The sequence below is a fragment of the Rana temporaria genome, chromosome 2 (assembly GCF_905171775.1).
Source record: "Rana temporaria chromosome 2, aRanTem1.1, whole genome shotgun sequence".
In the NCBI taxonomy this organism is placed as follows: Eukaryota; Metazoa; Chordata; class Amphibia; order Anura; family Ranidae; genus Rana; species Rana temporaria.
Window position 1 is genome coordinate 14,941,861 of NC_053490.1, and position 24,416 is coordinate 14,966,276.

The 24,416-nt window shown below is 47.2% G+C and overlaps 1 protein-coding gene across 3 annotated transcripts in view; it reads left to right on the top strand.

Moving 5' to 3' along the window:
* Positions 1–24,416, top strand: part of LOC120928839 (sphingomyelin phosphodiesterase 5-like) — a 48,634-nt gene that overhangs the window by 8,194 nt on the left and 16,024 nt on the right. For all 3 annotated transcript variants that reach the window (XM_040339858.1, XM_040339859.1, XM_040339857.1), the window contains exons 2-5: positions 5,775–5,804; positions 7,912–8,800; positions 18,687–18,762; positions 23,570–23,710. In XM_040339858.1, the coding sequence (XP_040195792.1) occupies positions 7,946–8,800; positions 18,687–18,762; positions 23,570–23,710 (1,072 nt within the window). In that variant the 5' untranslated portion in view covers positions 5,775–5,804; positions 7,912–7,945. The remainder of the gene's footprint in view (positions 1–5,774; positions 5,805–7,911; positions 8,801–18,686; positions 18,763–23,569; positions 23,711–24,416) is intronic.

Sequence of the window (24,416 nt, forward strand, 5' to 3'; positions counted from 1 at the left end):
TCGGTGTACAATGCTGTGTGTGATATATGTGTACAATGCTGTGTGTGTGTGTGGTATCTGTGTACAATGCTGTGTGTGTGATATCGGTGTACAATGCTGTGTGTGTGTGTGTGATATCTGTGTACAATGCTGTGTGTGATATCAGTGTACAATGCTGTGTGTGTGTGTGTACAATGCTGTGTGTGTGTGTGTGTGTACAATGCTGTGTGTGTGTGTGTGTGTGTACAATGCTGTGTGTGTGTGTGTACAATGCTGTGTGTGTGTGTGATATCTGTGTACAATGCTGTGTGTGTGTGTGTGTGTGTGTGTGTGTGTGATATCTGTGTACAATGCTGTGTGTGTGTGTGTGTGTGTGTGTACAATGCTGTGTGTGTGTGTGTGTGTGATATCTGTGTACAATGCTGTGTGTGTGTGTGTGTGTACAATGCTGTGTGTGTGTGTGTGTGTGTGTGTGTGTGTGTGTGTACAATGCTGTGTGTGTGTGTGTGTGTGTGATATCTGTGTACAATGCTGTGTGTGTGTGTACAATGCTGTGTGTGTGTGTGTGTGTGTGTGTACAATGCTGTGTGTGTGTGTACAATGCTGTGTGTGTGTGTGTGTGATATCTGTGTACAATGCTGTGTGTGTGTGTGATATCTGTGTACAATGCTGTGTGTGTGTGATATCTGTGTACAATGCTGTGTGTGTGTGTACAATGCTGTGTGTGTGTACAATGCTGTGTGTGTGTGTGTGTGTGTGTGTGATATCTGTGTACAATGCTGTGTGTGTGTACAATGCTGTGTGTGTGTGTACAATGCTGTGTGTGTGTGTGTGTGTGATATCTGTGTACAATGCTGTGTGTGTGTGTGTGTGTGATATCGGTGTACAATGCTGTGTGTGTGTGTGTGTGTGATATCTGTGTACAATGCTGTGTGTGTGTGTGTGTGTGATATCGGTGTACAATGCTGTGTGTGTGTGTGTGTGTGATATCTGTGTACAATGCTGTGTGTGTGTGTGTGATATCGGTGTACAATGCTGTGTGTGTGTGTGTGTGTGATATCTGTGTACAATGCTGTGTGTGTGTGTACAATGCTGTGTGTGTGTGTGTGTGATATCTGTGTACAATGCTGTGTGTGTGTGTGTACAATGCTGTGTGTGTGTGATATCTGTGTACAATGCTGTGTGTGTGTACAATGCTGTGTGTGTGTGTGTGTGTGTGTGTGTGTGTGTGTGTGTGTGTGTGTGTGTGTGTGTGTGTGTGATATCTGTGTACAATGCTGTGTGTGTGTGTACAATGCTGTGTGTACAATGCTGTGTGTGTGTGTGTGTGATATCTGTGTACAATGCTGTGTTTCTGTACTGCTTTTTGCGATTTCGGTCTGCGATTTACATTGACATGTGTGCAGAAACCTCCACAGATGTCTCTCTAATTGTAGCCAAAATCAGGACTGACTGGACTGGAAAAATGCCAATGGTCCCAAAAATGTGTCAAAAGTGTCCGCCATAATGTCGCAGTACCGGAAAAAAAAAAAAACGCTGATCGCCGCCATTACTAGTAAAAAAAAATATTAATAAAAATGCCATAAAACTATCCCCTATTTTGTAAACGCTATAACTTTTGCGCAAACCAATCAATAAACGCTTATTGCAATTTTTTTTTTTACGAAAAATATGTAGAAGAATACGTATCGGCCTAAACTGAGGGAAAAAAAACGTTTTTTTATATATTTGTGGGGGAAATTCATTATGGTAAAAAGTAATAAATATTTTTTTTTTCAAAATTGTCGCTCTATTTTTGTTTATAGCGCAAAAACTAAAAACCGCAGAGGCGATCAAATATCACCAAAAGAAAGCTCTATTTGTGGGGAAAAAGGACGCCAATTTTATTTGGGAGCCACGTCGCACGACCGCGCAATTGTCAGTTAAACCGACGCAGTGCCGAATCGCAAACAGTGCTCTGGTCTTTGACCAGCGATATGGTCCGGGGCTTAAATGGTTAAAATTGCGCACACTCGTGGAATGGCGCCAAACTTCGGTACTTAAAAATCTCCATAGGCGACGCTTCTAATTTTTCTTACAGGTTACCAGTTTAGAGTTACAGAGGAGGTCTTAGTGCTAGAATTATTGCTCTCGCTCGAACGCACACACGCGGCGATACCTCATGTGTGGTTTGAACGCCGTTTTACATATGTGGGCTGGACTTGGGTGTGCGTTCACTTCTGATCGTGAGCTACCGGGGACAGGGGCGTTTAAAATGTATTTATTTATTTTTTTACTTTATTTTATTTATTTTGACACATTCCTTTAACCACTTACCCCCCGGACCATATTGCTGCCCAAAGACCAGAGTACTTTTTGCGATTCGGGACTGCGTCGCTTTAACAGACAATTGCGCGGTCGTGCGACGTGGCTCCCAAACAAAATTGGCGTCCTTTTTTTCCCACAAATAGAGCTTTCTTTTGGTGGTATTTGATCACCTCTGCGGTTTTTATTTTTTGCGGTATAAACAAAAATAGAGCGACAATTTTGAAAAAAAATTATATTTTTTACTTTTTGCTGTAATAAATATCCCCCAAAAATATATAAAAAAACTTTTTTTTTCCTCAGTTTACGCCGATACGTATTCTTCTACATATTTTTCGTAAAAAAAAATCGCAATAAGTGTTTATTTGGTTTGCGCAAAAGTTATAGCGTTTACAAAATAGGGGGTATTTTTATGTAATTTTTATTAATATATTTTTTTTACTAGTAATGGCGGCGATCAGCGTTTTTTTTTTTTTTTCCGGTATTGCAACATTATGGCGGACACTTCGGACACTTTTGACACATTTTTGGTGTGTTCTTACTGTGGGGGGGGGGGGGGGGGTGGCCTCACTAGGGGAAATCACTGATCTTCTGTTCATACATTGTATGAACCGAAGATCAGCATTTCCCCTGCTGACAGGACCGGGAGCTGTGTGTTTACACACACAGCTCCCGGTCCCCGCTCTGTAACGAGCGATCGCGTGTGCCCAGCGGCGATCGCGCCGGCCGGGCACACGCACGGGAGTCGGGGGCGAGCGGGCGGCGCGCGCGCGCCCCTAGTGGCGGCTGAGAGAGAGGACGTTATACTACGTGCTCTCGCCCAGCCGAGCCGACGTAGAACGGCGGTGCGTGGTCGGCTAGTGGTTAAAAAACATTTTTTATCACTTTTATTCCTATTACAAGGAATGTAAACGTCCCTTGTAATAGGAATGTGTGTGACAGGTCCTCTTTATGTAGAGAGGCGGGGTCAATAAGACCCCACATCTCTCCTCCAGGCTGGAAAGCATGAGATCAAAAAAAATATAAAAAAATTAACGATTCCATGCTTACTAGCTGCGGTCGCGGCTTGCCGGATGACGACCATAGAGATTCCCGGTGACCAGATGGTCACCAGTCATCTCTATGACCGTCGATGGCCCGGGGAAAACATTATGACGTCACGTCCAGGCCGCGATTGCAAAAATCGCGGCCCGGACGTGACGTCATAACGTTGTCCCCGGGCCTCCGACGGTCATAGAGATGACTGGTGACCATCTGGTCACCAGGAGTCTCTATGGTAGTCATCCGGCGGCGGCGGCCCATTCTTTCTCCGGGAGAGCCCAGAGAAGCACCGGATGGCGGTGGGAGGGCGGGGGATGTTCCCATCCATCACCTGTAAGAACGATCACGTGCCGGAACTGTCGCTATGATCACTCTTATGGCGCACAGAAACACTGGCTGGAAACAAGGATATCTGAATGATGCCTGTTCAGATATTCCCACTGAAAGTCAAAGACGCCATATGACGTCCTCGGGCTGGAAGTGGACAAACAATATTCACTCTAAAGTGTATCGGTGCAAAAACATTAACTGTGACTACCACCAAATATCTGCAGCTGTTCTAAATAGAAATAGGCCCAGATTCTCGTAGAATTGCCTAAAACTGGGCGGGCGTAACGTATCTGATTTACGTTACGCCGCCGCACGTTTTACAGGCAAGTGCTTTATTCTCAAAGAACTTGCCTGTAAAGCTGCGGCGGCGTAGCGTAAATCACCCGGCGCAAGCCTGCCTAATTCAAATTAGCCGGGTAGGGGGCGTGAAGCATTTAAATTAAGCGCGTTCCCGCGCCGAACGCACTGCGCATGCGCCGTCCGAAGAATACTCCAGGGTGCATTGCTCCAAATGACGTCGCAAGGACGTTATTGGTTTAGAAGTGAACGTAAATGACGTCCAGCCCCATTCAGGGACGACTTACGCAAACGACGTAAATTTTCAAATTTCAACGCGGGAACGACGGCCATACTTAACATTGGCTGCGCCTCATATACCCAGGGGCAACTTTACGCCGGGACAAGCCTAACGTAAACGTCGTAACTTCACTGCGTCGGCCGCGCGTACGTTCGGGAATTCGCGCATCTCGCTAATTTGCATACTCGACGGGGAAAACGACGTCGGCGACACCTAGCGGCCAAAAAAAAAAAAATGCATTTAAGATCCGACGGCGTTAGAGCCTTACGCCTGTCGGATCTAATGCTTATCTATGCGTAACTGATTCTAAGAATCAGTCGCATAGATACGACGGCCCAGATTAGGACTTAAGACGGCGTACATGGCGTTGCGCCGTCATAAGCCCTTTAAGAATCTTGGCCATAGTGTCCAAAAAATACATAAATGTCCAAAAAAAAAAAAAAGTGTCCATCAAAGGGACTTCCAATGGTGCATAAGTTGCCTTATCCATCAAAAAGTGACTAAAGTCCGAGGACACCAACACCTGTCACACAGCCTACTCACTAGAATCGCAGGAGTCGCATACAGCGGATGATCTCTCAATAGATGCTGCAGCGCTTCAGTAGCCGGAGTAAGCAGGTTAAACCTCCAGATGTCAATGCAAGGCATAAAAGGAAAGACTGCCTACCATAGTGAAATACGTAGGATGTATTGTATATAATTAGCGCTGCGTTAAGCACTTGGAACAAACAATTAAAAAGATAAGAAACGGAAGCAGGAACGCTCCACTGGGCGGGAGTGATGCATCACGCTTGACCGCACCCAATGCGTTTCGTCAGCACGTCTGATGTCATCAGGTGTCACATGACGTGAGATGTTTGTGACTTGGGTTTATATCTAGTTTAACGATTGCGAGGTTGATTTTCCTAAAACATGAATTACGGACAATTAATAATCAACCACTTAAGGACCATCTCACGACTTTTTACGTCGTCAGAATGGCACGGACAGGCATAGGTACGTACAGGTACGTCCCCTTTAAGATGTGACCCTGCCGCCTTCTCTGTGAGTTCGAGCGCGGGTCGCGCGGACTCGATCGGGATACCCGCGATCGTCCCGCGGGGAGATGCTTATGTGACAATGACAGCGACATTGTAATTGGAAGCGGCGATCACTGTCTTGTCGCACACAGCCCATCCCCCGTACAGTTAGAAGCACTCATCAGGGCACACTGCCAGTGTAATTTTCACAGTAATCGGTGCATTTTTATAGCACTGATCGCTGTAAAAATGACAATGGTCCCAAAAATGTCTCAAATGTGTCCGTCACAATAAAAATCACTGATCGCCGCCATATTAATAAAAATGCCAAAAAACTATTTCTTATTTTGTAGACGCTATAACTTTTGCACAAACCGATCAATAAACGCTTATTGCGATTTCTTTTTATTTTTTTTGCAAAAATATGTAGAAGAATCTGTATCGTCCTAAACTGAGATACGCTGATATGAGGCTCTGCTCCACCCAGAATCTCAACTCATGATATGTTCTGATCTGTTTTCCAGCATGCCTGAAGAAGAACCGGCGGTGAAAAGGTAATCGCTGAAATGGACTCGGCTCTACGTGACAGATAAGCCTGTATTTAGCGCCCAGATTGTAGTGCGTGGCGTAGGTGTCACGGGCGCCACCTCTGGTCAAATGTGATACTGCACACTCCACCATTGGCTTGGATCCTGCTCACCTTGTGAGAAAACGCTCGAAAACCGAGTCAGGATTTAAAACAAAAAAAGCTTGTATTGCGAAACGCACGTAAACCACGTTTCTCGCAATCCGAGGTATTACCGTATTTTAACCACTTAAGGACCGCCTCCTGCACATATATGTCGGCAGAATGGCACGGCTGGGCACATGTACGTACCTGTACATCCTCTTTAAGTGCCCAGCTGTGGGTCGCGGGCCATGACCGCGGTCGCGGGATCCGCGTACCCGATCGCTGCTGGAGTCCCGTGATCGGTCCCCGGAGCTGAAGAACGAGGAGAGCTGTGTGTAAACACAGCTTCCCCGTTCTTCACTGTGGCGCCGTCATTGATTGTGTGTTCCCTGATATAGGGAGACACGATCAATGACGTCACACCTACAGCCACACCCCCCTACAGTTGGAAACACAGATGAGGTCACACTTAACCCCTTCAGCGCCCCCTTGTGGTTAACTCCCGAACTGCAATTGTCATTTTCACAATAAACAATGTATTTTTAATGCATTTTTTGCTGTGAAAATGACAATGGTCCCAAAAATGTGTCAAAATTGTCCGAAGTGTCCGCCATAATGTCGCAGTCATGAAAAAAACCGCTGATCGCCGCCATTAGTAGTAAAAAAATAATAATTAATAAATATGCAATAAAACTATCCCCTATTTTGTAAACACTATAAATTTTGCACAAACCAACCGATAAACGCTTATTGCGTTTTTTTTTTTACCAAAAATAGGTAGAAGAATACGTATCGGCCTAAAGTGAGGAAAAAAAATGTTTTTTTAATATATTTTTGGGGGTATTTATTATAGCAAAAAGTAAAAAATATTGCATTTTTTTTCAGAATTGTCGCTCTATTTTTGTTTATAGCGCAAAAAATAAAAACCGCAGAGGTGATCAAATACCACCAAAAGAAAGCTCTATTTGTGGGGAAAAAAGGACGCCAATTTTGTTTGGGAGCCACGTCGCATGACCGCGCAATTGTCAGTTAAAGTGACGCAGTGCCGAATCGCAAAAACTGTCCGGGTCCTTTAGCTGCATTTTGGTCCGGGGCTTAAGTGGTTAAAGCGGTTTGTATAGGTAATTTTGTAACTTTTACCTGCAGGTAAGCCTATAATAAGCCTATAAAAATATTCCCCTCGCGATGAGCCGCTGAATGCAGCGGCGAATGATCACAGGGGATTTTCGGCCTTAAGGCCCGGCGGCCGCCGGACCTTGGCGGAAAGAAGTCTCCCGCGCACATTCCCGGGAGTGACGACATCGCGGCTCCAGCCACTCAGAGCGCTGGAGCCGTGATACCCGGAAAACATGCCAAGGCAACATGTCGGCTACCTCGCCGTGGACCAGGTAAGTTTCCAACGCCTCGTTCTAAGGTAAGTATTTCATAATGAGCTAGTATGTGGTGCATACTAGCTCATTATGCCTTTTACTTTACAGGGTTACAGAAAAAAAGGTTCAGCGGGTTTACTACTGGTTTAATTAATATTATTTTTCTATGTCCTTTAGGGCTGCAACTAACGATTCGATTCGAAATCGATTAGTTGGCCGATTGTTTCGATTAATCGGATAATAGCCTTAAAAAAAAAATAGAATTTTTTTGGGCCAATTTGTTGTCGGGCAGATTACAAAACACAAATTGCCGCAAAAACACCTCGCATGCTTTTCTGCAGCTTCTCCATTGAAGTATATTGAACCCAAAAAACAAAATGGCACCGCTTTGCGTTAAAAAGTCCTCGCCCTTTTCGGGGAAATGCTCGGTGTCGGTCCCGATTACTAGTATCGGTATCGGGACATCCCTAGTAATAACCCTGCCTTTCTCAGCCCAAAATTGAAAAAAGTTTTGGCTTTAGTTCTGCTTTAATCATTGTCATTTCAATGAATGCGGAGATGCTGATTGATGTTAATGGTTTTCTGTGTGTTTCTCTCTCCCCCCCCTTTTCTCTGTTTCAGTCTTGCTTTTCTATGAAAGCTTCATGTAGCCTCGATGTCTCTGTCCGAGTCGCCATTCAGTTGCCTTTGCCTACAATTCCTTTTCTCTCTGAGCTCCGCTCTGCTTTTCCCTTCTTACTGGTTTATCGATCGTCTCTTGTCCTGTGCGGTTTTCACTAGCATAGAGCGCTTGCACCGCCCAGGCCTGAGGTTCCTCTGCTTGCTCCTTGGGGTCCCATTGTTCTTCCTTCTCTTCCTTCTTTCTCTACCACTAGGTTTTTTTGGTTTCCTGTTTTGGGCTCCTTTGCAGAAGCTTCGCCGTCCCTTCTCCTATCAGAACTCTGTAAAGACTCGCAATGTCCCGGAGAAGATACTCGAGGGCGACTGCTCCTTCATCTTCATCAGCGCCAACCTCTGCCTTCTGCCCGATGGCTTGGCACGGTTTAGTAATCTGCACCACACTCAACGTCGCAGTCTCGCCATTTCCCGGCTCCTGTGTTCCTCCTCCGAGCCTGCCAAGAATAACTTTGAAGACACGGTGCCAATGTGTAGCACAGAAGATGTCCTGCCGATGATCGAGATACCTTACAAGACGGAGATAGACGCCAGTGCAGAAGGAGATGTGCCATTTGAAGTGTCCGTCGTCTTCCCCCAAAATGCTGACTTTGTGTGCCTGCAGGAAGTGTTCGATGGCCGAGCGTCACGTAAACTACGCAATTGCCTTGGGTCAACCTTTCCTCACATTTTGTATGATATTGGGCCCTCAGGACCTCATGGCTGCGGTTTTAGGTTCTTCAGGAGTGGATTGTTCCTGGCCAGTCGGCACCCGTTCATGGCGGCCAAATATTATTTCTACCCGAATGCACGTGGGGAGGATGCCTTGGCTTCCAAAGGTCTTCTCTGTGTCAAGGTAAATTCACATAATAGACCCTAAAATGGAATGAAGTGTGAAAGTCAAGTGAAGTGTTCTATGAACAGATAATGGGCCAGATCCACGTAGCGCGGCGCTTTCTTACGTCCGGCGTAGCGTATCTCAGATACACGACGCCGCCGTAACTTGCACCGTATTTCCCGTATCCACAAAGACAGGGGTTGACAAATTTGCTTGGAATCTAGGAGCCAGCTAAAAAAGTTAGGAGCCAGAAAACGCACCCTGTCCCGACGAGCTTGCGCGCAGAAGCGAACACATACGTGAGCAGCGCCCGCATATGTAAACGGTGTTCTAACGCAATTTTGAAGCGTGACATGTTGGGTATGAATTTACTTGGCGTAACATTATCTTTCATAATATTAAAAAAAATGGGGATAACTTTACTGCTGTCTTATTTTTTAATTAAAAAAAGTGTAATTTTTTCCCAAAAAAGTGCGCTTGTAAGACCGCTGCGCAAATACGGCGTGACAGAAAGTATTGCAATGAGCGCCATTTTATTCTCTAGGGTGTTAGGATAAAAAATATATATAATGTTTGGGGGTTCTAATTAGAGGGAAGAAGATGGCAGTGAAAATTGTGAAAAATTACATTAGAATTGCTGTTTAATGTAATGCTTAACTTGTAATACCAACGGCCACCACCAGATGGCGCCAGCTCACACATCTGGTGGTAATAACTTGTAATACCAACGGCTCACCACCAGATGGCGCCAGCTTACACATCTGGTGGTAATAACTTGTAATACCAACGGCTCACCACCAGATGGCACCAGCTCACCTTCCCAGCTCACCTTCCAAGCCAAGTCGCCAGGACACTATTTCTAGTCGCCATGGCGCCCGGGATTTGTCGATCCCTGCACAAAGAATTTGCGCCGTAAATTACGGCGGCGTAGTGTAAATGTGTCGGCGTAAGGGTGCGCAATTCAAATCACTAAGTTGTGGGCGTGTTTTATGTTAATACGTCTTGACCCAACGTAAATGACTTTTTTTTTGAACGGCGCATGCGCCGTCCTTGGGGGTATCCCAGTGCGCATGCTCCAAATTAACCCGCAACAAGCCAATGCTTTCGACGTGAACGTAATTCTACGCAAAGCCCTATTCTCGAACGACTTACGCAAACGACGTAAAAATTTTCTAAATTTGATGCGGGAATGACGTCCATACTTAACATAGGATACGCCTCATATAGCAGGGGTAACTTTACGCCGGAAAAAGCCTTACGGAAACGACGTAAAAAAATGCACCGGACGTACGTTTGTGGATTGGCGTATCTAGCTAATTTGCATACTCAACGTGGAAATCGACGGAAGCGCCACCTAGCGGCCAGCATAAATATGCACCTTAGATCCGACGGCATACTAAGACGTACGCCAGTCGGATCTAGCCCAGCTTCAGGTGTATCTTGTTTGTGGATACAAAAGAAAGATACGCCGGAGCAACCTAGAAGTTACGCGGCGTATCAATAGATACGCCAGCGTAACTTCTTTGTGGATCTGGCCCAATGTGTTTAAATTCCCCGTACACACGAGCGGTTTTCCCATCGGAAAACAAGGCAATGGTTTTCCCGACCGAATTCCGCTCAAGCTTGTGTTGCATACCCACGGTCACACCAAATTCCGGCCGTCAAGAACGTGGTGACGTACAACACTACGACGAGCCGAGAAAAATGAAGTTCAATGCTTCCGAGCATGCGTCGACTTGATTCTGAGCATGCGTGTTATTTTGCGCATTGAAATTGCATACAGACGAAGGGGCAGATCCACATACATCTGCACTGGACGCAGCGTATCTAAGATACGCTACGCCGCTGTAACTTACTTTGAGTTGGTTTGAATCCTCAACGAATCCGCACCATAAGTTACGGCGGTGTAGCGTATCTCTCGCGGCGTAAGGGCGCGGAATTCAAATTCGGCAGGTAGGGGGCGTGTTTCATTTAAATGAAGCGTGTCCCCACGCCGAATGAACTGCGCATTGCTCCAAATGACGTCGCAAGGACGTCATTGTTTTCAACGTTAACGTAAATGGCGTCCAGCCCTATTCACGGACAACTTACGGAAACAACGTAAAATTTTCAAAATTATACGCGGGAACGACGGCCATACTTAACATTGAGTACGCCACCAGATAGCAGCTTTAACTATACGCCGGAAAAAGCCGAACGGAAACAACGTAAAAAAATGCGACGGCCGGTCTTACGTTCGTGGATCGTCGGAAATAGCTAATTTGCATACTCAACGCGGATTACGACGGGAACGCCACCTAGCGGACGCCGAAAAATTGCATCTAAGATCCAACGGCGTACGAAGACGTACACCTGTCGGATCTAGCCGAGAAGCCGTCGTATCTTGTTTTGAGGATTCAAAACAAAGATACGACGCAGGAATTTTGAAATTACGCCGGCGTATCAGTTGATACGCCGGCGTAATTTCTTTGGATCTACCCCGAACAGTTTTTCCCGCCGGGAAAATGGAGAACCAGCTCTCTTTCCGACTGTTTTTCTGTTGGAAAAAGTCTGATGGAGCATACACACGGCCGGGATTCTCAACCAAAAGCTCTCATCAGACTTTTTCCGACGGGAAAACCGCTCGTGTGTACAGGGCATCAGAGTTACGAGACTACGTAGAGTAGCTCTATTTGGAGTACAGTAAAACCTTGGATTGCGAGCATAATTGGTTCCAGAAACATGCTTGTAATCCAAAGCACTTGTATATCAAAGCAAATTTTCCCATAATTTGCATATTGGACATGTGCATTTGTTTTCGACCGAATTTCGGGGATTTTCTAATTAGTTTTAACAAACGCTAACGAATGCGCAGAATCCGAATTCCGAAAGATCCGACATAAAAAATGCTTTATTTTCATTTTGTTGCAACAACAGGTCGATATAGATAGAAGATTCGACATGACGGTGACAATAGCGATCTGTGTCTATCGAACCTGCGGTCGAATGTGTCTGTTAGTCCAAGATTATTCTACATAGAGAGGAAAGATTCGACATTATAGAGATATGAAGATTCGACGAAGCAGCTAAAAACCTACGATCGCCACAAACGGACATTTATGGTCAAATGCTCCACCCACAGGCTATAGAAGAATTCTAATGTTGGTTGACTATTAATAATAATGAATAAATATAATAATTACTAGTGTCATACAACCTTAGAATTCTACTATAGCTTGTGGGCGGAGCATTTGACTGGTACGATTGCGGCGTCGTACAGTTTCGCTGCTCCGTCAATCTGCTTAGAACATTCGACAGACACCATAAGCCTTCAATTGACAGATTCGACCTTAATTCGGATTTTTGGACAAATGCCTTTTTTTTACGAAACGAAATAAAGAAAAACAAATTTCGGGAGTAACTAAATAATTTTTTCGGAACGAAAACAAAATAAAGAAATGAAAATATTTCAGTGTGCACACAGGGCCGGATTTGCTCTCCCTGCCGCCCCAAGGCCAGGTTCCCCAATGCACCCCCTACCCGTCAACCAAACTACCCCCCCCTCCCCCAAATCAACGGGGAATGGCAACCGGATGGCGGGGGCTGCACTGTTAGTTCAAATATTTTTTTCTTTTTTTTACTTTTTTATCACTTTTTTATTTTTATTTATTTGTAGCTTGTCAATTACTTTTTTTTTATTTGTGTATAATTTTCTTATTATTTTTCTTATTCTTTACTTTTTAATTACTTTTTTATTTTTTTAATTATTGTTTCTTATTTTTTAATTTTTTTTATCAATTTTTTTTTCACTTAACTTTTTTCCTATCATACAGGAGAAAACAATTCCCTGTGTGATTGCAATTGGAGGTGAGATGTTCTCTTTATTGACCCTGTCACCTCCAAAACAGGAGTCCTAGCACTGTGCTAGAACTCTTGTCACAGCTGAGATGGGAAGAGCACAGCTCACCCCCCTTTCACTGTGTACATCGGCAGCAGGGACAGGAGACAGACTCAGTGGCCGGGGGGAGGACGGAGTCCCGAAGACAGAGCCAGCAGAGAGAGGTATGTGGGGTGGGGGGGGGGGGGGGGAGGATGGAAGCACACATTTTACAAGTGATTTCGGCGACATTGCCGCAATCACTTGTTAACGAGCGAGCGGATTCCCCCATAACTTAACTGTATAACTGTATGTTACGGGCGTCGGGGGAATCCATGCCACTGCCGCCCCTTGGCGCCCTGCCACCCCAAGGCCTGGTCTCAGTGGCCTTGTGGGAAATCCGGGCCTGGGTGCACCTGTCTAGTCTGTACTTCTATCCATGTTTATCCTTGTAGGTTTTTTATATAATGTGCGATTATTTGGTTTATTTATTCTAGGACAAACATTCTCAACAAGGGTTCCAATAAAACCTTTAGCTGAGTGTACACGTTAACTATTTTTATTTGTTTTTTGTCCAATCAGCAGGTTGAATGAAAAAACGGACAGATCACATCAGCACAACGTTGCGTAATGCAAGGATCTCTCTCACTGTGCTGTTGTGTTCTGATAGGGGGACCCCCTGCCAGAATACAATGATCGGTGCTTGCAGCCATTGGATGCCAGCGCTGATTGAATGCTGGTTTTCTAGCGTGACCGTTCAACAGAAACTAGTTGTTAGACCGACTTCTGTTGAACAGACACTGGTACACATGTATACTGAAATGTGGGTCGGTTCCTGCTGAACTGGCCGACTTTTGGTGTGTTTGTACTTGGCCTTAGGGTTCCTTCTGAGGTTGCAAAGAGTTTCGTGAGCAGTAAGCAGATTGATCTGCTGCATAGCCATCAATGTAGAGCACTGACCACCAATGTAGGTGGTGTATGGTGGTAGGTGTAGTGCTGCCTATGTTGACAGTCAGTGCCGATCCTGACCTCCCTGGGGCCCTAAGCAAAATGACAGGGGGGGGGGGCACTGCCGACAGTGACATGTCACATTAAAGATTGAAGTTGAGAAGCGGGGGGAGGGGGTGTTCTGCTGTCAGAAATGACATCTTACATTAAAGTGAGAAGCAGGGGGTGCTGACTTCTTACCTCTTCTCCCATGCAGCCAGCGAGTTGGGAAGCGGGGTGAGGGGCCAAAAATTACTTCTCACCAGGTGGGGCCTCTAGTAATTTGGGGGGCCCTCCGCAGCTTTGCGGGGCCCTAAGCGGCTTGCATAGTGAGCCTATAGGGCGGATCGGCCCTGTTAACGGTAAGGAGGTGCTACTCTATTTGGTGACCCCTTGCATTTCCAAGGTAATACCACGCTACAATGACCACCAATGTAATGAGATACTACACTGTCCATCATTGTAAGTGAGCCACTATCTTGGCCACCAATGTAAGGATTCATAATACCGACCACCCATTTTTGAAAACAGTACACTGACCAGATGCTACACTGACCACCAATGTAAGGATTTACAATACAGACCACCCATTTATGAAGACAGTACACTGACCACCAATGTAAGGATTTACAATACTGACCACCAATGTAAGGATTTACAATACAGACCACCCATTTATGAAGACAGTACACTGACCACCAATGTAAGGATTTACAATACTGACCACCCATTTATGAAGACAGTACACTGACCACCAATGTAAGGATTTACAATACTGACCACCAATGTAAATAAACATTACACTGACCACCAATGTAAATAGACATTACACTGACCACCAATGTAAGTAAACAATACACTGACCACAGGGGTGGACTGACAACCCATGGGGCCCCCGGACAATAGAAGACTATGGGGCCCCTGGGCTTACAGATGGCCACCACGCCAGAAGGCAGTGCAGAGGCGGGGCAGCTAAAATCTCAGGATTTTCACATCAAAAGCATGTCGGTTTAAGACATAGCAGGGGCAGATGTAAAAAAACACAGATTTTTACATACTGTCATTGGTTTCATTGAGCCTGGCAACCCTGATGGGGGCCCCCTAGTGGCATGGGGCCCTCAGGCAGTGCCCGAAAGTCGCAATGGTCAGTCCGCCCCTGACTGACCACCAATGTAAGTAGACAATACACTGACCGCCAATGTAAGTAGACAATACACTGATCACCAATGTAAGGAGACACTACACTGACTGCCAATGTAAGGAGACACTACACTGACTGCCAATGTAAGGAGACACTACACTGACCACCAATGTAAAGAGACACTACACTGACCACCAATGTAAAGAGACACTACACTGACCGCCAATGTAAAGAGACACTACACTGACCACCAATGTAAAGAGACACTACACTGACCACCAATGTAAAGAGACACTACACTGACCGCCAATGTAAAGAGACACTATACTGACCGCCAATGTAAAGAGACGCTACACTGACCACCAATGTAAAGAGACACTACACTGACCACCAATGTAAGGAGACACTACACTGTACGCCAATGTAAGGAGACACTACACTGTACGCCAATGTAAAGAGACACTACACTGACCACCAATGTAAGGAGACACTACACTGTACGCCAATGTAAAGAGACACTACACTGACCGCCAATGTAAAGAGACACTATACTGACCACCAATGTAAGGAGACACTACACTGACCACCAATGTAAAGAGACACTACACTGACCACCAATGTAAAGAGACACTACACTGACCGCCAATGTAAAGAGACACTATACTGACCGCCAATGTAAAGAGACGCTACACTGACCACCAATGTAAAGAGACACTACACTGACCACCAATGTAAGGAGACACTACACTGACCACCAATGTAAAGAGACACTACACTGACCACCAATGTAAAGAGACACTACACTGACCGCCAATGTAAAGAGACACTATACTGACCGCCAATGTAAAGAGACGCTACACTGACCACCAATGTAAAGAGACACTACACTGACCACCAATGTAAGGAGACACTACACTGTACGCCAATGTAAGGAGACACTACACTGTACGCCAATGTAAAGAGACACTACACTGACCACCAATGTAAGGAGACACTACACTGTACGCCAATGTAAAGAGACACTACACTGACCGCCAATGTAAAGAGACACTATACTGACCACCAATGTAAGGAGACACTACACTGACCGCCAATGTAAGGAGACACTACACTGACCACCAATGTAAGGAGACACTACACTGTACGCCAATGTAAGGAGACACTACACTGTACGCCAATGTAAAGAGACACTACACTGACCACCAATGTAAAGAGACACTACACTGACCACCAATGTAAAGAGACACTACACTGACCGCCAATGTAAGGAGACACTACACTGTACGCCAATGTAAAGAGACGCTACACTGACCACCAATGTAAAGAGACACTACACTGACCACCAATGTAAGGAGACACTACACTGTACGCCAATGTAAAGAGACACTACACTGTACGCCAATGTAAAGAGACACTACACTGACCACCAATGTAAAGAGACACTACACTGACCGCCAATGTAAAGAGACACTACACTGACCACCAATGTAAGGAGACACTACACTGACCGCCAATGTAAGGGAGCGTTACTCTGCCTGGGAATGTAAGGGGACACCAAACTGGCCACAAATGTAAGGAGATGTTGCACTGACCACTATCATGGCGAGCACTTCATTCACTGACCACCTACATAAGAAGCTCTACACTGGCCACCATTGTAAGGAGACCATACACTTTTTTTTCTAACCGTCATTATTATTATTATTATTCATTTTAATATGGTGATTTTTCTTTTACTACAACTACTTCTGTTGTATAACTCAGGTGGTGTAGTCCTGATCCATTCTTGGCGGTACTAAATAATATCTACAACTTAGTGATCACTGTAATAGTCCATAAGCTGTGGATTTTTCGCAGGGGTTCCCAAGGACTAGAAAATAACCCCAATGGTTCTTCTGGGAGAACAAAGTTGAAAGAGGCTGATCTCGAAGGGTCCGTGTTTTTCCAAGTAAAAGCAATAAATTGATATTGGATAATGGGAGATCTAGAAGTATTTGGAATTTTTAAGTCACTTATATCTCATAATATACAAAGGTCTGTGTTTTACATATTTGGTACTGAAAAATGAGGAACGTTCCAGTCTGTTGTAATTAGGGATGTCCCTATACCGGTACTAGTTTTCTCCCCCCCGTGCCACTCCCCCCCCGTGCTGTCTTCTCCCCCTCCGTGCCGCTCTCCCCCCATGCAGTCTTCTCCCCCTCCGTGCCGCTCTCCCCCCATGCAGTCTTCTCCCCCTCCGTGCCGCTCTCCCCCGTGATGTATTGTCCCCCCCGTGATGTCTTCTCCCCCTCCGTGCCGCTCTCCCCCGTGCAGTCTTCTCCCCCTCCATGCCGCTCTCCCCCCTGTGCAGTCTTCTCCCCCTCCATGCCGCTCTCCCCCCGTGCAGTCTTCTCCCCCTGTGCAGTCTTCTCCCCCTCCGTGCCGCTCTCCCCCCATGCGTGCCGCTCTCCCCCCGTGGCATCTTCTCCCCCTCCGTGCCGCTCTCCCCCCGTGCAGTCTTCTCCCCCTCCGTGCCGCTCTACCCCTGTGCAGTCTTCTCCCCCTCCGTGCCGCTCTCCCCCTGTGCAGTCTTCTTCTCCCCCTCCGTGCCGCTCTCCCCCGTGCAGTCTTCTACCCCTCCGTGCCGCTCTACCCCTGTGCAGTCTTCTCCCCCTCCGTGCCGCTCTCCCCCCGTGGCATCTTCTCCCCCTCCGTGCCGCTCTCCCCTCGTGCAGTCTTCTCCCCCTCCGTGCTGCTCTCCCCCCGTGCAGTCTTCTCCCCCGTGCGTGCCGCACTCCCCCCGTGCATGCTAAACCCAGCTCCTACCTTTTCCGAATGGACAGAGTCAGTGATCACTGACTCTGTCCATTCACATAACTGAGCATCGTAACCTGTGTTCCGATAACGGAACTAGTCTTCTCCCCCGTGCCGTTTTCTCCCCCTCCGTGCCGCTCTCCCCCCCCCCCCCCCCGTGCTGTATTGTCCCCCTTGTGATGTATTGTTCCCCCCCCGTAATGTCTTCTCTCCCCCCGTGCAGTCTTCTCCCCCTCCGTGCCGCTCTCCCCCTCCGTGCTGCTCTCCCCTCGTGCAGTCTTCTCCCCCTCCGTGCCGCTCTCCCCCCGTGCAGTCTTCTCCACCTCCGTGACGCCCCCCCCCCCCCTGTGCAGTCTGCTCCCCCTCCATGCTGCTCTCCCCTTGTGCAGTCTTCTCCCCCGTGCGTGCCGCTATCCCCCCGTGCCTGCTCAACCCAGCTCCTACCTTTTCCAAATGGACAGAGTCAGTAATCACTGACTTTGTCCATTCACGTAACTGAGCATCGTAACCTGTGTTTACGATGCTTCAGTTTATTAATGGAGAGGAGCTTCTCTCCATTCATTTTACCTGAGGCTGCAGAGAAAGGTACTGGGGAATCTGTGTCCCTAGTCCCTTTCTCTGTCTTAAAGTGGAGATATCAGAGGTCTGTTAAGACCCCCGATATCTCACCAAAGCCCCCCCCCCCCCCCCCCCAACAGGGCTGATAAAAAAAAAAAAATTGCAATAAATAATTTAAAAAATAAAATGTAAATAATAATAATAATAATAAAAAAACACACTGACAATCCACTACCCCCCCTCTAAAAAAAAATAAAAATAAAATCACTGTAAAAAAAAATAGAAAAAAAAAATTGTGTAAAAAAAAAAAAAAAAAATTCTGCCACGGTCACATGACATTAAAAAAGTATCGGTATTAGGTATCGGCGAGTACTTGAAAAAAAGTATCGGTACTTGTACTCAGTCTCAAAAAAGTATCGGTATCGGGACAACCCTAGTTGTAATACACAGAGTTCAGATGAGTGATGATGAGTGTCTGTGACTCTGTCCTGTGTGAGATCTTCTCTCTGAGGTACACCAAGGGGACGTTCACTTCTAATCTCCAATTGTTTGTTCCTTTTTTCACACAGGTTTTCATTGGAATGACGAAACAAAAGCAAAAAATTGTGGGATATATAAATTGCACGCATTTACACGCGCCAGAGAGTAAGTAGATTCCAGATAATCTGGATAGTGACTAATTATACACTGAAAAATCAAGGCTGGGGGCAGGGGCATAACTTAAAGCTTATGGGCCTCAGTGCAAAAGTTGACCTGTGCCCCCTCTACTGCCACCCGCTGCTTCTTCCGCGGCATGCCAAGATACTCAAAGTGGCTGCACGTGCACGTAAGGTGGGGGCAGGCAGGCCACACTCTCGGCTGCCAGGTGAAAGCGGTGGGCTTGTTTGTAAAAGAGGCCTGGTCCCAGCTCGGGGGTGGGCAGGCCCTTTGACTTCCAGATTCACGTACAAGCCCACCGCTTTCACTGGAAGCTCAGAGTGCCCCCACCTTGTGTGCATGGTTGAGCAGGGCAGGGAGGAGCTGTACTGGTGGGCTGGAAGGGGGCCACATCGCTGGAAGAGAGGGCTTGCCACATCAGCTTGTGTCGGTGAAACCAGAAGGCGGGGAGATATTCACTGACCACCAATGATAGCGGGATTTTTTTCTTTTGTTGGGGGGGGTTCAAGTTTCCTAAAACATTTTTATACAGAGTCTATAGTGAATGTACTCCATCAGTCATTGGCATATCCAAGCAAATGATTGAAGCACTGCCTCCCTCTTGCTCCCCAAAGTCACAACGCTACATCCTGTAGACTGGGTGGTGCAGCCACAAGGTGTACTCACAGAGCAGGACAGACCGCGGCACCCTCACATCAGCCCAGTTCCTGCACCTTCACTCCTCAAATCACCCCAATTCCTGCACCTTCACCCCTATGATCACCCCAATTCCTGCACCTTCACCCCTATGATCACCCCAATTCCGTCACCTTCACACATAAGATCACCTCAATTCCTGAACCTTTACACCTCAAATCACCCCAATTCCTGCACCTTCACCCCTCTGATCACCCCAATTCCTGCACCTTCACCCCTCTGATCACCCCAATTCCTAAACATTCACACCTCTGATCACCCCAATTCCTGCACCTTCACCCCTCTGATCACCCCAATTCCTGCACCTTCACCCCTATGATCACCCCAATTCCGTCACCTTCACACATAAGATCACCTCAATTCCTGAACCTTTACACCTCAAATCACCCCAATTCCTGCACCTTCACCCCTCTGATCACCCCAATTCCTGCACCTTCACCCCTCTGATCACCCCAATTCCTAAACATTCACACCTCTGATCACCCCAATTCCTGCACCTTCACCCCTCTGATCACCCCAATTCCTGCACCTTCACCCCTCTGATCACCCCAATTCCTGCACCTTCACCCCTCTGATCACCCCAATTCCTGCACCTTCACCCCTCTGATCACCCCAATTCCTGCACCTTCACCCCTCTGATCACCCCAATTCCTGCACCTTCACCCCTCTGATCACCCCAATTCCTGCACCTTCACCCCTCTGATCACCCCAATTCCTGAACCTTCACCCCTCTCATCACCCCAATACCTGCACCTTCACACCTCAGATCACCCCAATTCCTGCACCTTCACCCCTCAGATCAGCCCAGTTCCTGCACCTTCACACCTCAAATCACCCCAATTCCTGCACCTTCACACCTATGATCACCTCAATTCCTGAACCTTCACACCTCAGATCACCCCAATTCCTGCATCTTCACAGTTCAGATAACCCCAATTTATCTCTGCGCCTCCACACCTGATAATGGCTCCAATGCTTGCATCATCACATGTCAGATCAGTCCCAGTTCCTGCATCTGAAAATTAGTAATTGCCAAAAGCTGGTTAATTACAGGTCCAAAATCAGAGCAGGGAGCTTGGGGCGTCTGACCCAAGACCAGGACTAAATCTAGCCTGTCTGGTGTGGGGGGTGCAGTAAAAATAGGTCAGGAGGGCAGAGGAAGGGAAGTCAGCAGAGTAGAGAATAGGGGTCGACAGTTTGTAGGGTAGTGTACTGAGGCAGGCAGAAAAGCAGAGGGGATGGAGTCAACAGGGCATAGGACAAGGGGGTCAGAAGGGCATAGGACAAGGGGGTCAGAAGGGCGTAGGACAAGGGGGTCCGAAGGGCATAGGACAAGGGGGTCAGAAGGGCATAGGACAAGGGGGTCAGAAGGGCATAGGACAAGGGGGTCAGAAGGGCATAGGACAAGGGGGTCAGAAGGGCATAGGACAAGGGGGTCAGAAGGGCATAGGACAAGGGGTCAGAAGTGCAGGGGATGGGGTCAGAAGGGCGTAGGACAAGGGGGTCAGAAGGGCGTAGGACAAGGGGGTCAGAAGGGCGTAGGACAAGGGGGTCAGAAGGGCGTAGGACAAGGGGGTCAGAAGGGCGTAGGACAAGGGGGTCAGAAGGGCGTAGGACAAGGGGTCAGAAGTGCAGGGGATGGGGTCAGAAGGGCATAGGACAAGGGAGTCAGAAGGGCATAGGACAAGGGGTCAGAAGTGCAGGGGATGGGGTCAATGGGGCACAAGATGGGGCAGTGCAGGAGATTGGGTCAACGGGGCCAAGGACGGGCTGTGAGGTAAGCAGGGCAGAGGATGGGCTCAGCAAGGTATAGGACAAGAGTCGGTGTGGTAGGGGATGGGTTCAGCACGGTATAGGACATGGTTCAGTGCTCAGTAGGGAAGGGGATGGGGGTCACTGCTGGCAAAGCTGCTCCTTCCCACGCTGCGCACAGCTGAGGATGGATTATTTTACACACAGTCCTCCAATCAATGTGTAGTTGGCTGTTGCTGCTCTGGTACCTTTCCAATATGAGGATTTCACAGGGAAGAACTGCAACAGCCGGCTACACACAATGCAGATCAATGTTTTATCTGTACAAGAATGCAATATGGGTAGGAGCTGCTATATGTGCTGTGTGAGGCTGAGTGCAGTACAAGGATGGGGGGGGGGGGGGAGAGAGCTTGCTGAACACGGCACAGCATCCGGGGGGGAGGGAAAGATTAGAATTGCGCCCGTTCGTGGAATGACGACAAACTTTGACCCCTAAAAAAAAATCTCCATAGGCGACGTATAAAAAATTTCTACAGGTTACCATCTTTTCCTCACTTGGCTCCATGTTACTGAGGGGAGAGGACCCGATCGTCTCCGTCGATACTGACAGCTCTGGTATGCCGCGAGAGCGAATCCACCGCAGAGACCACTTTCATCTGAAAGCGGACCACCCGCTATTTAAAACGGTACGGGGGTCATGGCAGCTATCTGCTGCCATAACAATGGTATTCCCTGTTCAACAGCCACCGAATAATGACGGGACCATGGAGAACAAACGTAGCCACCTTCTAACAGGAAGTCCGATCACAGCAGCAAAAAAAAGGAATTTGGAGGAAGCTGAGGAACTTAGAAGGGGCTTTTTTGAGTTTGGAACATTTACTTTAACCGCTTAAGGACCGCCTCCTGCACATTTACGTCCAAAACTACAGGACCTGCAGACCCGATCGCCGCTGGAGTCCCGCGATCGGTCCCCGGAGCTGAAGAACGGGGAGAGCTGTGTGTAAACACAGCTTCCCCGTTCTTCACTGTGGCGCCATCATCGATCGAGTGTTCCCTTATATAGGGAATCACAATCGATGACCTCACACCTACAGCCACACCCCCCTACAGTTAGAAACACAAATGAGGTCACACTTAACCCCTTCAGCGCCCCCTGTGGTTAACTCCCAAACTGCAATTGGCATTTTCACAATAAACAATGCATTTTAAATGCATTTTTTGCTGTGAAAATGACAATGGTCCCAAAAATGTGTCAAAATTGTCCGAAGTGTCCGCCATAATGTCGCAGTCACGAAAAAAATCGCTGATCACGATGTAAACAGGAAGAGCCATTGATGGCTCTTCCTCACTCGCGTCTGACAGACGCGAGTAGAGGAGAGCCGATCGGCGGCTGACTGGGGCACTGACTGGCAACATGGGTAGATCAGTGCTGCCCCACAGTGTCCATCAGTGCCACCCCACAGTGTCCATCAGTGCCACCCCACAGTGCCCATCCATGCCCAGTGCCCACCTATCAGTGCCCATCTGTGCCACCCATAAGTATCCATCAGTGCCGCCTATGAGTGCCCAGTGCTGCCCATGAGTGCCCATCAGTGCCACCTATGTGTGCCCATCAGTGCCACCTATGTGTGCCCATCAGTGCCGCATACCAGCGCCGCCAATCAGTGCCACCTCATCTGTGCCCGTCAGTACTACCTCATCGATGTCCATCAGTGCCATCTCATCGGTGCCCATCAGTGCCGCCATATCACTGCCCGTAATTGAAAGAGAAAACGTACTTATTTACAAAAAAATTAACAGAAAAAAATAAAAACGTAATTTTTTTTCAACATTTTCAGTCTTTTTTTAGTTGTTGCGCAAAAAAAAAATCGCAGAGGTGATCAAATACCACCAAAAGAAATATATATTTGTGGGGAAAAAAGGACGCCAATTTTGTTTGGGAGCCACATCGCTCGACCGCGCAATTGCCATTCAAAGTGCGACAGTGCTGAAAGCTGAAAATTGGCTTGGGCGGGAAGGTGCGTGAGTGCCTGGTATGGAAGTGGTTAAAGAAGAAACATTTTGGTGTCAGTAAAAAAATAAAAGTGAAAGCTGACAGATCACATAACCGCAGTGGAGGATAGAAGGTGCTCTGCTCCTCCTGTGCTTACTGGAGTGACAGGCTGGGGAGGAGGCGGGCATGGATGGCTCTCAGCCTTGTGTCAGTAAGGCAACTGGATGGATCCCTGGAACCAGGGAAATATAATCAGAATAAGCTTGAGCTGTATGGATTCCGGGGTATGTTGTGATTGGGTGTCATTGTGTGTACAGATACCCCCGCACCAATCAAACCTCTCTTTGCATTTAGGTGATGCGGTCATCCGCTGTGATCAGATGTCTTTGCTCCTGCAATGGGTTTTGGACTTCCAGTCGCAATACGGTGAAGATGGCGATCTGGTTGCGTTTGATGTCCTTTGTGGAGACTTGAACTTTGACAATTGTTCCACAGGTAAGTGTCGTCTCCTAACTAGGAAGCGCTGATCTCTAAACTCGTACCTATTTGTATACATTGTTATACCGTATTATCTTATTTTTACATACATAAGATCATCCGATCTTCGACCGACTGAAAAAGCTAGCGGCGATTTACCGCTGACGTGGCCGTGCGTGTGAAAGGGCTCTTAGAGCAGTGGTTCTCAACCTTTCTAGTGCCATGACCCCTTGATAAAATGTCCCAAGTTGTGGGGACCCCTAACAGTAATTTTTTCTTAGCGTGGGTTGTCAGCACCCAAGGCAAGTAATTTCCGCCCCTAACCCAAAAACATTTAGCGCTCCCTGAGTCCCTTCCACTCGTACAGTATTAAACCCCTTATGGTACATTTTAGAACATACCTCTCTCTTTGTTCTCCTTACTTTCCCTTTTATCTCTCTTTCCCAATTTCTTATTCCCCCCCATCCCTCTCTATTAATCTTTCTTGTTCTCTTATTCTTTCTCCCCCTTTTTCTTTGTTCCTCCCCCTCTTTTCCTCTCCCTTCAGTGCATTGTCTTTGTATTCCTTCTCTTACTCCTTGGGGGGGGGGGGGGTAAATGGGATCAGTGGCAGTGCTGGGGGGAGTTCTGATTGGCCAACTTGGGTGCTCTCTTGATGAAAGTCATCTGAGAACTGTAGTGGGGACTTTTAATGGCAACTATAATAACAGTAAATGGAGTTGAT